At 33.8% G+C, this 14,953-nt stretch overlaps 1 protein-coding gene across 1 annotated transcript; it reads left to right on the forward strand.

Moving 5' to 3' along the window:
* The first annotated feature begins 11,358 nt into the window (after positions 1–11,358).
* Positions 11,359–14,682, forward strand: LOC112010481 (enoyl-CoA delta isomerase 2, peroxisomal). Its single transcript, XM_065777202.1, is given in 5 exon segments — positions 11,359–11,882; positions 14,203–14,327; positions 14,330–14,425; positions 14,428–14,472; positions 14,475–14,682. Coding segments are annotated over 5 exon segments (708 nt in total). The 5' UTR covers positions 11,359–11,517; the 3' UTR covers positions 14,552–14,682.
* Positions 14,683–14,953: the final 271 nt, after the last annotated feature.

Here is a 14,953-nt window from a genome sequence, read left to right on the forward strand (position 1 = left end):
CGCATCTTAATTAATCTTCAGTGAAATCCTTTTTAAGTGAACTACAATATGATTAAAATATAATATTTCTTTACTTCTTTCTTTCTTTTTCTTTTTCTTTGAATACAGAATATTAGGGTAATTAAATTTTGAGAATAAGAATTGAAGTCTCTCAGTTTTGATGTCAATTCTACACTTTTTTTTTCTACTGTGTAGAAATATTTGGTTGGATACTTTTTTTTTCTTTTTAAATATGTGAATTTATTTGTGATGTGGTGTAATCCTTTGTTGTTTAAAATCCTTTTTTAATCTTAGATAATACTATCTCTTTTTAAAAAAAAAAAAAAAAAAGGATCCGTATGGTTGGTGGATGGAAAAGTATGGGTTATAAAATAGAATATGTATATATTTACTATCATACCTCTATTTAATAACTTTTAAAAAATATTTTATAAAGGAAAAAAGAAGTATTGTTTGAATATTTTCTTTTTAAAAAAGAAAATAATAACGTTACCTTAGTTTAGTGGGTGGGGGGAGGGCGTTGATAGTTACCCTAATTTTCTTAAAAGTTTATGATGTTGTGAGAGACCACGACCTCGGCCCACCAGGTCCTGCCGGACCTAGCCCACACGAATGGGTGAGATTGTGATTATTGTCCCTCAAAGTGGGAAGCCCACGTGAAATTTGTTTTCCCCCTAGATTGAGGGTTTTACAATGGAGTCATCACTTATTTAATTGTAGGAAAAATAAGAAGACCTTATGAAATAATACACATTTTTATTAAATAGCTTTGAATTTGAATTTACATTGCAATAGAAATTTCAAGGCTTTTTGTCCTAAGTACAATCGAAAAAAGTACATAGCTTTGAATCTAGTTACATTCTAAAATGTAAAATTACATGCATAATTAACTAGTCTATAACCTTTGATCTAAGTTCAGAGACTAAGTTACAAGGTGGGAAAGTGTTAGGCACCCACCATGCCCAATCAAACTGGTCTTTTAGACTATGGTGGCCACTTATATATTCCATCAAACATGTCATAAAGCAAAGATACAAACATCATATTGGATTTGAATTTTGAAGAGAAAAAATCAAATATACCACTATTCTGCATCACATTGAATTAAAATTGAATTGAATTTAGACATGGAAACATGCATAATATACAGTCATATCACATCACATTGAATTGAATTAAACATAAAAATTTTAGTGGAAAGCATGTTTTGAGTTTTACAGCATAAATATTTACAAAAAGAATATAGAATTCTAAGATCTTAAGAACTATTATTTTTGAGATTAAGTTTAGTTTTTATCTTTTTCTTTTTCATTTTTTTTTTTATGAACAGATTTTTCTTTTACTCATAAATATACCAAATTAAAAATTAAAAACATATTACTAGCATGCATAAAATCCCTAAAATTTTAATTGAAGAAGCATACATGAGACCTAGCAAGATTATATCTTCCTCATTGAACATAAAAACAATCATGCTTCATATTTATTGAAAAAAATGAAATAAATTGTTACTTGCATATAATAGCAACAATGAGTTCCAATATCTCTGAGTTAAATTATGAATTATTGTTTCATTGTACTAAGCATCTTGGCAGATCTTAGCACAAAAGCAAGACCCAATCTTTCCAAAATTAAGAGATTTAATTTAACTATTTTGTAAAATATTTATTAAATCCATTAATATTGAAAAGATCAAGTACATGTATTCACATAATTGTTTCAAGCTTATCGAATAGGATTTTGACATGTAATTCATTTTAATTTAACCAAGTTCTGCTATATGTTTATATTTCAATTGGTTTTACTTGATCTTATTTTACTTGTTCTATATACATGCCTTGATTTCTACTTGTCTCAAGCTTAATGAAGTTATTTGTTATGTGCAAGTGTTTCAAGTTACAGGTATATACGGTACAAGTTCTTCACAGGTTTTAGATTTAAGTGTGAGTGGGTTTTGCCTCTGTTCCCAAACTCACGTTTTTGTCACGAAATAGCCAAATAAGGAGATTGTAAAGTTCTCTTTCAACTATGTTTTGTTGGCTTTAATTCCATGTCAAATTTGATTGTATTCTGTCAATCTTTTCCCTATATGTTTGTGGGATTTAATGTAAGGGTTGAGTATAAGAGTTTGGTGAAGAATTGTGAAGACCGTGAAGTTCGCGATTTGCTCACGATTGACTCGCGAGTGGACAACCCGTGAAAAGTTACGTGAGAAGCACATGATGGAATATGAACAGTCTTTTGCAAGGCTGTATTTTGCAAGTCACTTCGCAACTTGGCCAACCCGCGAGTGACCTGCAAAACTCTTTGCTTGGATGTTTTTAAAGAGTGCCTTCCTCATTTCTTTACCCATATTATATAAGCCCACATTACTCACGAAATTGTAAGGAATCTTTTAGAGAAAAAACACTAACAACACATTTGAGAGTTAGAGATTGTAAACCCACAATCATCTACACAATTTCTCTTAGTTTTCCTCTACTCCTACCTCTCTAATTACAAATCCTTGAAAGGTTCTTAACCCAAACACTTACCTCACCCAATCTGAGTCTTGAGAGAAGTTTTGGTGCGTGTGGGAAGCATTGGAAGAAGCCATTGATTAGCGGATGCAATTTGGAGCTAATTGCGGGATCCAGATAACTAGTGAAGACATGGCTTAGTGAAGTCCGTTAGTAGCTGGAACTTGAAAGGTTCAAGTACATTTGGTAGACTAGGCTTGAAGTGTCTTTTTGATATCTTTACTCCAACTTTATTCACTAGTGGATCGATTCAGCTTGGAGGGCCACAGAAAGGTTTTTCTTTGAGTTCTTTGGTTTCCTCTTTGATAACACATCTTGGTGTTATTTTGTGTTTGCATCCCTCTTCCCTTACTCTTTAAGCTTTACTTTTACTATTTATTGTATGTGCTTATGCTTTAGAGAGTAGATCTGGTTTTATTTCTTCACTCTTACTCTTTTTCCGCACTTAGTTAAATAGAGTAAAAGTAATCTAACCGTAAATTTAATTTGGGGGTCTAAACAAGCTATAGTGTTTCACACTATTTGAGCTTTTATCATGGATCTTGGTTCGCGCTTCATGACATTTCCATTATTAAAATAATTCAATCCTGCAAAGGATTTTTCATGGAACTCTCATGTAATCGAGGTTGATGGCTCGAACATTGACATATCACATTGATTATGCAAATGGTTTTCAAGGTCATTGAACTTGCCTACAAATTACATTATCTTCGTTTATTCTCAATTCTCATTGCTTGCAAAATTTCAAGACAATCAAATATTAAAACTAGGTTATCAATCAGATATTTAAAATGCAAGTTTTTGTAGTTTAAAATTATACTTAAAAGATAGGTTTATTAGTCAAATAGTAAATAGTGCCCGATTAACCAGGTTTATTGATCAAAGATAGGTTTAAACCACACAATATTATTAGTAAGTTTTTATTGTTTCTTACATAGTCCCACCACCGACAATATTTTTTTACCTACCATTACAAACTAGTCGCAAATGTGAGCTTTGTTGTGTCTCTAAAATTATTGATTTCTTTTCTTTGACTATTCGATAATTGGGTAAGGAGGGATTTGAACCATAGATATGTCTGCTAGAAACACTAAAAAGTGCCAACATTTTTTCATTCTTGAAATGGTTAGAAAATTCTCTACCCTTGCAACTCGACCCAACCCCCCTTTGGACCCCTTGCACTTTAGTGCATAAGAGGTACCGCTTGGACTAAAGAGTTCATTTGATGTCAATGAAATGAGTTATAAAATTTTTAACTAAAATTATTGAATTTAAGAACATGTTGAGAGAATAAATTGTAATTGGTGTATGATAAAAATACTAGTGGACCAAAGTAAAAACTACTTAGACTTTAACAACAAAAAAGAAAAGTAAAAAAATACTCAGATGATGCTCTCATCAAAACTTGACACCTTATCATTGTGTAAAATTAGGTATAAAATTAGGTGTATTTTATTGTTAATTAAAAAACTAAAGAAGCTCAAAAAATGAAAGATAAGTATTACATATACAACATTTTTACAATGTCTTCATAACAAATCAATGTGACAAGTTGTTACTAGTTTTAATTTAAACTTATAACTGAAATTACTTTCTTATCATTCAACAACAGTAAGTAATAACCTACCACTTAAAATATATTATAAAAGTATTGTGAAAATATTGCGAATATGGCATTTTTCAAAGGTGAAAGAAGAAGTAAAATAGTCTCTTTCTTTTTTGTTTTTTTTGTTTTTGTTTTTTTGTTATTAAAAGGACATTACAACTGGACAAGTAGTGTAAGCTTTTGAGTGTGACGGTGCACCTTGATTTTGGATCTTTGGGTTGTTAGGCGATGGTTGAGGATTACAACTCCCAATTGGGTATCAGTGTGTGGTTTTAGTTGGGCCAGTTGGCCCATTACAAGGCCACATATGGGTGTGAACTGTGAAATGGTTAGTGGTTAGTGGGCTAGTGGCTATGCCTATGGGTTTGACTGTGAAGGCTTTTGGTATTACTTTTTGTTTTTGAAGACAGAAATTTTATTATTTTCTATTAATTTTTGTAAACTTGGATGAAAAAAAATATATTAATGGCTATTACTTAATTCAAACCAATTAAACCTTTCATTAAAAAAGAAAAATTAAGACAATTAAACCTTACGGAAATTTGGTGTAGGTTCTTGAAAAGTTGAAGTATCCAAAGTTCTAAACCACACAATATTTGTTATTTATTTTATATAACAATTGTATCTGTCCATGCATATGATAATAGAAGTGGAAATTAACATTGTAATAAATACTTCTCAAAGGCAATAATGGAGTAGATATGAAACTCAAACTCAAGAGAGAGTATTTGGTGGTGGTGGGACTAAGGTCACATAACGGCCATGGTAATTATGCTTACTAGATAATCTAGTACCATATTGGAAGCCTAACACTCATCGGCGACGATCACGAGCACCGTCTCGGCCCATACCTCATCGACTCACTCCTCTCCGCTCTCTCCCAAGTCAACTCCCAATCCATCAATGGCGGCTCCGCTCTCATCACCGTCGCTTGCGAAAAGCTCTTTTGCAACAGCTTCGACGTCCCCTGGGCCCACTCCGCCCGCACCTCCGCTGCCCACTGCAGACGCCTCCTCCAAATGGCACAATCCTTTAGATTTGTCATTGCCAAACTCATATCCCTCCCCATCCTAACCGTCGCCGCCGTCTTCGGCCACGCCGCCACCGCCGGGCTCATCCTCTGTCGGGACATTATGGTTGATGCCCAATGTGGTGAAGTTTTGTACGTATCTGGTGTAATGCCCTAGCAGAAGTAAGGGCATCTTTTAAAACTTAAAGCTCTATTTCATTTCTAAGCTTTTACAGATTTTTTTTAGAATTTTTCTTTAAGCGCTTGACTTCTTATAATGTTTATCTTGTTGGGCACTTTGTTTTCTAGCGTTCTGTTTGAGATTCGAAACTTTTGAGGAACACTCTTTCGAAATAACCATAAATATCAAAAAATTTAGTTAGTTGTCAAGTTTCAAAACAATGGTAAAAACTAATATCTCGAGTGTCTAAAACTCGAGTTCCAAGATAAAAATCGAGCTTTTAAGACTCGATTTGTAAGAGGATGAAAATCCACGTAGAAATCGAGTTTTAAAGACCAAAGGTCCATAAATTGCAGAAAAATGCTGCTATAGGGCTTAAAAACATCACTAGGCTTAAAAATTGAGTTATAAAAATTTTTTGTAGGAAAACGCTGCTATAGGGCTTTAAAACGTCACTATAGCGATTAAAACGCCATTATAGGGCTCCTGAACTTGGTATTGAACAAAAAATTTTTGCAGGAAAATGCCGCTATAGGGCTTTAAAACGTCACCATAGAAACGCCACTATAAGGGCGATCAAACTAAATTTTTTTTTGCATGGAACTTGAGTTTCTAAAACTTGAAAACCATGTGGCATTTTCAGTCCAAGTCAGAACACTCGCAAAACGAGTCTTTGGGACTTGAGTTTTAATATGGATCTCGAGTTTCTAAAACTCGAGATACTATTTTTCTTAAAATTTTGAAACGTTGCCTAACTTACTACATGGTTGCCCCTCACAGTGCTAGTCTGCCCATTCCCCCAACTTTTGAGCTATATTCCTTGGAAAGAAAACTTAAAACCTGACTGTGATTTGCAGATATTGTCTACATATGACTCTGGTGCCAAAATTGTCAAGGCAAGTCTTGACATGTTCAATGATGTTTAAGATGGGGCAGTTCATATGGTAGTCATTGTCCAATTCCATATGCACCCCATGTTTCATAGACAAATGGATATTAATGTGAAAGATAATTATTTATTTGATTATCCTATTTCCACCAGTTGTTATGGTTGGTAGGTACACAATTATGGTAAAATGTACCCACTTGGCCATGAATTTCCTCTAAACATACATCAATTGCTTGAATAGTCATGATTTTCTTCTTATTTTTTTCTTTTGTCTTTTGGTTCAAAATAAAATTCAATCTTTCCATATAACATTATATAAAGTTATGATGCAAACTACAAGAATAGGTTCTATAGCTTAGCTTGCTGAGTTAGAATAAAATATTTTGTGGATTTCAAATTTCTCTATCTTGAGTGCTACTTGTGGTAATTATGTTGTTTACCTTGTATAAACTTTTCATACGCATCTCTTACACTTTCTTTCTCATGGAGATCATTACATAATAAAATATATCGGCTAAAATTGGATCAAAATCATAGTAAAATGTTTTTTGAGGGGAATGTGCATCTCTGATTCCCCTGTAATCAATTTGGATTTAAGATTTGCTGTTTTAATTGGTTCATCTTGTCTATACTCTACCCTATCTAAAGTTAATCTTTCAGTTTTCTATATTGTGAATTGATCATGCATTGGCTCTGCTTCCTTGAGTTAGCACCTTGAACCTGGTTTGTATTTTTACCACAGAATTTTAAAAGTACTTATGTGCCTTGAAGTGACCTTTCCTGTCTTAGGTTGCTCTAGAAATATTATCCAGCCCACATTGTTCTTCTGGTGTATATTTATATTAGTCTTATGTAGGTTACTTATGCCCCTAAAATACTGCCTCATAAGTCATAATGCATTCTCCTTCCTCAATCTATAGAACATAAAATTTGCACAGTGAAAAAAGTATAGCTAAATGTATGATTAAATCTTTTAAACATTTGTGTGCTCTAGTTTCTTCACTAAGCATTCTGGGGGATTTTTTACTGTTTGGATGTCAGAAAATGGTTCATCTATAGATATACATTATGGACTTATTTTTCTTATTTGGTGGAATAGGTTTATCCCATCTCTGCACTAGGTGGTAGTCGGTATATTTCTGCACTCAAGAGGCCTTTTCAACACATCTCAATGGTTGCTTCTCGGGGCATAACAATAGGTTGTTAACTATGTCTCTGTCCTGTAGCTCCTAAAGCCTCACTACTTTAATTTTTTGCGTTCATGCTCAAAAGTAAGAAAGATTCAAAATTCCACCCTTTTGCTATTTCTTATCCAAACTAAGAAAGAAAATATGATTTTTCATCTGGGAATTGTATTCTTAACTCTCCATTATCCAAATTGTTCTCATGGACTAAGACATTTATTGGGAGTGCCTTCAAACTTTTTTAAGTTATTATTATGTTTTAAATGCATGTATTAGCCCTTCAAATAAATGAAAATCATGCATAAAATAACATTTTCTTAATTCATGTGTACTTTTCATAGATTAAAATTTAAACTTGCAGTATTCTTAGAACATGTGTTTTTCCTTGATGCGGTGGTCACTCCACATCCTTGGTGCGATGGTCACTCCACAAGTATAAGTCCTTGTGGAGTGAGGGGGGTAAGGGCCAGGATTTAAGTATTTAGAAGGGAACTTTATACACATATACACTTGGATTAGGCTAAAGTAGAATTTCTATTTTGTATAAAAAAAAAAAAAATTAAAAATTAAAAAAAAAACACGTGTTTTTGGAGAACTTAAGAAGACATTATGATTAGAAATATTTGTCAAGTTGATATGTTTTACATTCTTATTTTCTGCGTGCAGTGTGATGTGTTATCTGTTTTCTAATTTGATACAGATTCAGTCGGAGAATATATCACCCAAGGAGCATCAGTAGTTGTATTATCTGATGCCATATTTGATAAAGAGGCAATTAGTCAAAACAATTTCAATGAAATATTTTGACTTGTACACTTTGCAGGGCAATGAAGCGGTAGAATGGTAAAAACTTTTGTTGTCTATGGATATTACTTGGTTTTGTCTTTGCTAGACTATTATATCTGTAGTCTTTTTTTGATGTTGCCAATGTTACTATCTTGAAAATTTTAAAAGATCTATATAGTGTGAGAAATACTAGACTAAATAAAATGAATGCGATTTGTTCTAAACCAGATATGCTGGACCTAAAGGTACACACTTGTCATGACAAACCCTTAAAGTCATAACTCCTAACCCATAGAATTGTAGGCAAACTATTTCTTTATCAATGTGTGATATGGATTTTATGTTCAAATGTGGACAGAAATTTTTTTTTTTTTTTTAAATCCAATGTTGATAATATGTAAATTAAGAAAAATGTGTGGCAGATAATTTATGAGTAGCAGATTGTTGGTTTTGCTAACATTCTACATAAATGGATCAATTAACATTTTACTAATCCCAGAGTGGATTGAAATCTACCTTATTTGCCACCATACTAGGTTTTCACTCATTAATTTTCATGTTTCTCTTACTTAAGTTAACTTTGATAACTTCATATCAGTATTGTGTTAGAAGATGCTTTTGTGCAACTAAATTTAGTAAGTGAAAATATTTGTTTTTGTTTTTCTTATTTCTTTCTCATGAGCTTTTTTGTGGTCAAGAAATTGAGATATGACTTGATTTATTAGCTTGTTGGTAGGGTTGGTTTAGCCGAAATTACAGTGTAGGCATTTATCCCTCATTATCTCAAGTGGGGTATTTGGAGAGAGAAATGCTCGGAGTTTCGAAATGTGGAAACTTCAATTTTGACTTGAAACTCTCATTCCTTGGATCTTTGTTTGAGTGGATGGCAGGCATGGGCAGTATCTTTGAATCTCTTGTATACTTCTTTTGTACTAGGGTAGTTGGGTAACTTGGGTTATGCTTCTTTTGTGCTCTCTTAATGAATCATTTACTTGAATGCTTGGCTTTGTTTTCCTTCCAAATCACTTACTCAGCTTCTATTGAAGTAATCATCTTTGGAGTTTGGACAATAATTCCATTTCCTCTCCTCAGCTGGAATGCAAAAATGATGCTAAAAACTTTTCTGCGATACTAATTTTAAGTTATTCTACATTATCCAGAATAAGGGAAATATTTGCATCCTCTGTGAAGTACAGGTTCAAACATAAATGGAGGAAATGATGACAAAAATTGTGTTTAATTTGTAAAGTAGTTCATAGAATTTTTCTTTTTATTTAAAAAATTATAAAGCTATAAATTGATGTCTACACTCTACGAGGTTTCTCAGCTGACCTTGTTTTGGCCAAAAATTCAAGCTCTCAAAGGCAACAGGATAAGGACTTACCATTGTTTGGATTTGGCTATCGTATGTCCCTAGTAAACTATTTTAGGAAACTTATTATAAAAAAGTGATTAATTGTTTTGATAATTTTAACGTTTTTCAATTCCCTAAAACATTTCTTAAAATAGATAATTAATGTATGCCATTATCTGGACCCTTGTTGTTTTGATAAGTGACAAAAAATTTTCGTTAGAAAAAGGAGAAACATTACGTACACAAAGGTAGGAGTGGACGTAGTGCCAAAAGCACTAGGCAATTCATACAAAGAATGTTACACATTTAGCTCAATAGAATAGAAGCCAGCTCTATAGCATTGAAATTCAGGTTGAGACTTTAGATTTATATGACAATAAAATGGATAGGGACATAGAAGAAAGGTACTAAATTTGCGGGAAATTTTGGATTGTTCCTCACGATGATATATAGGGTATAATATGTCTTTTTGGATATGGGGGCTACAGCAGATTTGGATTTTGTTGTTGGGAGAATTGGGCTTAGCTGATCCTTATTTTCATCATTTTTACGAAGAACACCCAATCTATATATATATATATATATATATATAGAAAGGCATCATATAATTGGTAGGTAACTTTATACGATTAATACCTATTGAACTTGTTTATAATTACTTGATTGATTTATTCTTTTTTGGTGAATATTTTATGACTTTTTTTTTTTTCTTCACAAATCAAGCAAATAAGTAAAAACTAAATTATAATTAAATTTATATTATTTGAATTACTTAAAAAAATAATTTTTATTTATAAATTTATAAAAATTAGGTTGATCAAATTTTTAAAAATTATTTACTATGAAATGAGTGGACTTGTTCACAAACACATTAATGTGTTTGTGTTTGACTTTTTAATAAATAGCCTAAACTTGCTAGAAGCGAGCATTCACATAGATTTTTAGCTAAACTGACCGAAAAGATACTATTTTTTCTAGTTTAGCATCTGTGTTTTTTATACAGACGCATTAAACTCAATAGCCACCACTGCACCATAACCAACCACCACCGAACCAAATCATTCAACCACTACCGCACCACAGCCGACCACTACCAAACAAAACCCAGCAACCAGTTCCACAAAAACCCAAAAACATCATACAATTGACCCATTTCAACCACCACAATGCTGCTGCTGCCACCTAAACCCACAAAACCTAGCAACCACTCCACAGAAACCCAAAAGTCTCAAGAAACTGACCCATACACGTTGATTTAAACCCAACAACCACTCCACAAAAACTCAAAAACCTCATGCAACCTACACCAATTAAACCCAGCCAAAACCCAAATAGACCTAATCGCCGTTGCCAACCACCATTTGCAACCATTTTGGTGTGGGAAAGGGAAGATCAAACGTTTTCACAAAGAGAAAGATTAAAAAAGAAAGCATTAAATTTTGATGCAGTGATGTACAGTATCACGCTACTTGTGGCGTGATACTGTTTATTGTTAAGTGTTTAGGGTTAGTTTGGTGAGGTTGATGCACGAGGTTTTTGTGGTTTTTCTTTCTTTTTTTTTTTTTTTTTGCTATATTTTAAAACATCATACTAGTTTAGCTAGTCTAATGCGAATGCTATAATTCAACTAGCAAATCATGGAATTAAAATAAAAATAAAAAGGAAAATAAAGTCGGCCTAAATACTCTTTTTTTTTTTTTTTTTTTTAAATTACAAATATATGTGGATATTATGGAATTATGGATATGCCACTGAGGCAGTGCTTAAGATATTTCTTTAGGGCCCATGGATAAGCATAATTAGACAACCATATCTTGAATTACGATACACCACAAAAGCAAAAGCCAAAATAGCCAAAACAAGAATAGAAGCTAGCAATAAAAACTAAAAAGAAGATCCATGAGAAAAAACACAAAGACGATAAGAGTAATAAAACACTGACTACTTACTGTTCATACCAAAAGTCTCAGACTCTCAGGTAAGCCATATATGTGCACTTTAGAGAAACGCGGCAGCCTCTTTATCCTAACACTGATCGGCGACGATCACGAGCACCGGCTCGGCCCACCTCTCATCGACTCTCTCCTCTCCGCTCTCTCCCAAGTCAAATCCCAGGCCATCAATGGCGGCTCCGCCCTCGTCACCGTCGCTCACGGCAAGTTCTTCTGCAACGGCTTCAACGTCCCTTGGGGCCAATCCGACGCCCGCAGCCGCCTCCACCAGATGGTCGAGTCCTTCGGATCCGTCATGTCCGCTCTCCTCTCCCTCCCCGTCCCAACCATCTCCGCCGTCTCCGGCCACGCTGCCGCCGGCGGACTGGTCCTCGCGCTCGGCCACGACTACGTCCTCATGAGGCATATTCTCAAAATAAAAGCATGATAGATAGGTGTACGGAGTTTGGGTTTATGGGTCCAAAGGGTGGTTACTGGTAGAGCGGTATGACTTAATCTAAATGGCCAACTATGGAGTCTCTCTCTCAGTGCCAAATTAACTCACCAGTTTAATATTTTGACTGCTCTTACTGTGTATATAGTTTTGAAGACATGTGACCTTACTCGGAGAGTCACATGATCAGAGGATTACCTTTGCTAGTAGGAAATTCCAAACCTGTAAATCAAACAAAGAGCAATGGTCATCAGATGCTGAGAACACCAAGTAAAGTGGCTTGGTGTGTATTTGACCAAGCTAGAGACTAGCGTAAGTGTTTGTTTGAGATGCACTTAAGCCAGTTTGCCAATTATTGTTATTATTTTGCAAATTCCTTGCGAATCACTTATAAAAGGTTAAATAAGTTGTTCTCAAACAAATAATAAATCTAAAACATTTGGTTTCGCAAGACTACACGAGCATTCTCGTGCAATTGAGGTTGATAATTCGAGCATTGGCGTCTCTCATTATGTGATGTGGTTTCAACCTTTCAGCAGCAAGCTCACCTTCAAATCTTTCTTCTTCTTCTTCTTCTTCTTCTTTTTTATTTTATTTATTTTATTTTTTTTTATTTTTTTATTTTATGAGTTGGTAAGCTTGCATTGTACTATTAATGTAAGATTTAGATTAATTGTAAATTAATACATTGTACACATTTGCATAAAAGTATACAATATTGTACATACTAGTTTAATCTACCATGTAAATTTTATATGATAGTACAACGTAAACACATAATTTTTTATGAAAAAACACCCCATACATATCCTTTACAAAAGCATCATGTAATTGGCATTGTTTTGGATCGACATCCACTAGACCGTATTATTTATTCACCGCCATTTGTTTTACTTTTCAGATGTGGGTAATTCGCTATTATACATGTATTTTTCTGTTAATTAAGAAAGTATATTGAAATATATACACTAGCAAAATTATGTATTAAAAGAACATGATTTTTTTCAATCTAATTTTTTTTTTTTTTTTTATCTCTTCACGAATCAAGCAACTAAATAAAAACTAAATAATAATTTTTTTTTGAAACCAAAACTAAATTATAATTGAAATAATATTATTTGAACTAATTAGATAAAATAAATTTCATTAATAAATATATAGAAATTAGATTGATCAAGTTGTTAAAAATTATAAAAATTGTTTACTACAAAATGAATGGACTTGTTTACAAGAGTTTGAATTTTAATAGACACCCTAAACTTGCTAGAAGCTTGTAGTTGTAGGTCAGCCTAATACTTTATTTACTTTTGATTCATTCATTGGTCAAATAAACAAACATATATTAACTTTTTTTTTTCTTCTCAGTTGATGTGGATATTATTATTTCTTTATGGCCCATGCATAATTAGACAACCATCTACGACCACAAGCAAAAAACCAACAAACAAGAACAGAAGCAAAGCAATAAAAAGAAAGATCCATGAGAAAAATGTAAAGGCTTCAAAAACGATAGAGACTGACTTACTGTTCATACCAAAGGTCTGAGCCATAGCCATGTGCACTTTATAGAAACGCGGCAGCCTCTTCATCCTAACACTCATCGGCGACGATCACGAGCACCGTCTCAGCCATACTTCATCGACTCACTCTCTCTGCTCTCTCCCAAGTCAACTCCCAATCCATCAATGGTGGCTCTGCTCTCATCACCGTCGCTCGCGGAAAGTTCTTCTGCAACGGCTTCGACTTCCCTTGGGCCCAATCCGCTGGCACAGGGGCGGAGCTACATGTTAGGGTGGGGGGGGGGGGGGGGCAAAATATTTGAAAATATTTTTATACCATGTAGAAATATTTAATATTTTAAAACTTAGTCCCAAAAATAGAACTTGCCCCCCCAATTATTTGAGTAAGTCCAATAATTTTCTTAAGAAAAACTGTCCAATTGGTCATAGTAGTTATAGAGAATGTACTGTTTTTCAAATTCATTTTTTGTTGTAAAATGTGTTCTCGTATCTCTTAAAGTTTTGGATCATTCATGACTGCACACTTCATTAGTTCAATTGAAAATTTTTTTACTCGCAATGGTAGACAATCTGGTAACTTATATTGAAAATGAAAATTTTAAGTATTTCACTATAGAATATGGTGAAAGATGAATTTATCTCTATAAAACATTTAATTTTTAAGGATTTCACTATTAAAGACACTAAATTGTGTGTGTGTGTATGAATGGAAGTTTGTATAGACAACAAATTAGTAACACGAATTNGGCCACGACTACGTCCTCATGAGGCGCGACCGCGGCTTTCTGTACATGAGCGAGGTCGACCTAGCGATTACCTTGCCGGACTACGTCGCGGCTCTGATGAGGTCCAAGATCGGAGGGTCGGCCGCTCGGCGCGACGTGTTGCTGAGAGGGATAAGGTGAAGGGAGAAGAGGCGGTGAGAATGGGGATTGTGGACTCGGCGGCATACGATAGCGAGGAGAGTGTTGTGGAGGCTGCGGTGCGGCTTGGGATAGGTTGGCGGAGAGTAAATGGAATGGTGAGGTGTATGCGGAGATTAGAAGAGTTTGTATCCTGAGCTTTGTGGTGTGCTTGGATTGGTTTCAAAAACCATTGTAGCATCTTCTAAGCTTTGATAATTACTTTGTTAACAATATGTTGCGTTAATAATCTTTGTAGTTTGTACCGTTAGTTCGTGTTTGAGCAATTTTAAAAAAATTATAACATAAAACAGTTAATATAATATAAATATGATATGAATACGATACAAGTAAGATACTATAAATAAAGTATCTGTGCTTACTTAGATTGTTATCCAAATTTATAAAAATTATTGTTAACGATTTGTGTTAATAATCTTTGTACCATTTGGGTTTGTATATTCTCAAAATAAAAGCATGATAGATAGGTGTACGGAGTTTGGGTTTATGGGTCCAAAGGGTGGTTACTGGTAGAGCGGTATGACTTAATCTAAATGGCCAACTATGGAGTCTCTCTCTCAGTGCCAAATTAACTCACCAGTTTAATATTTTGACTGC

This window comes from Quercus suber, unplaced genomic scaffold (assembly GCF_002906115.3).
Source record: "Quercus suber isolate HL8 unplaced genomic scaffold, Cork oak 2.0 scaffold_151, whole genome shotgun sequence".
Taxonomy (NCBI): Eukaryota; Viridiplantae; Streptophyta; class Magnoliopsida; order Fagales; family Fagaceae; genus Quercus; species Quercus suber.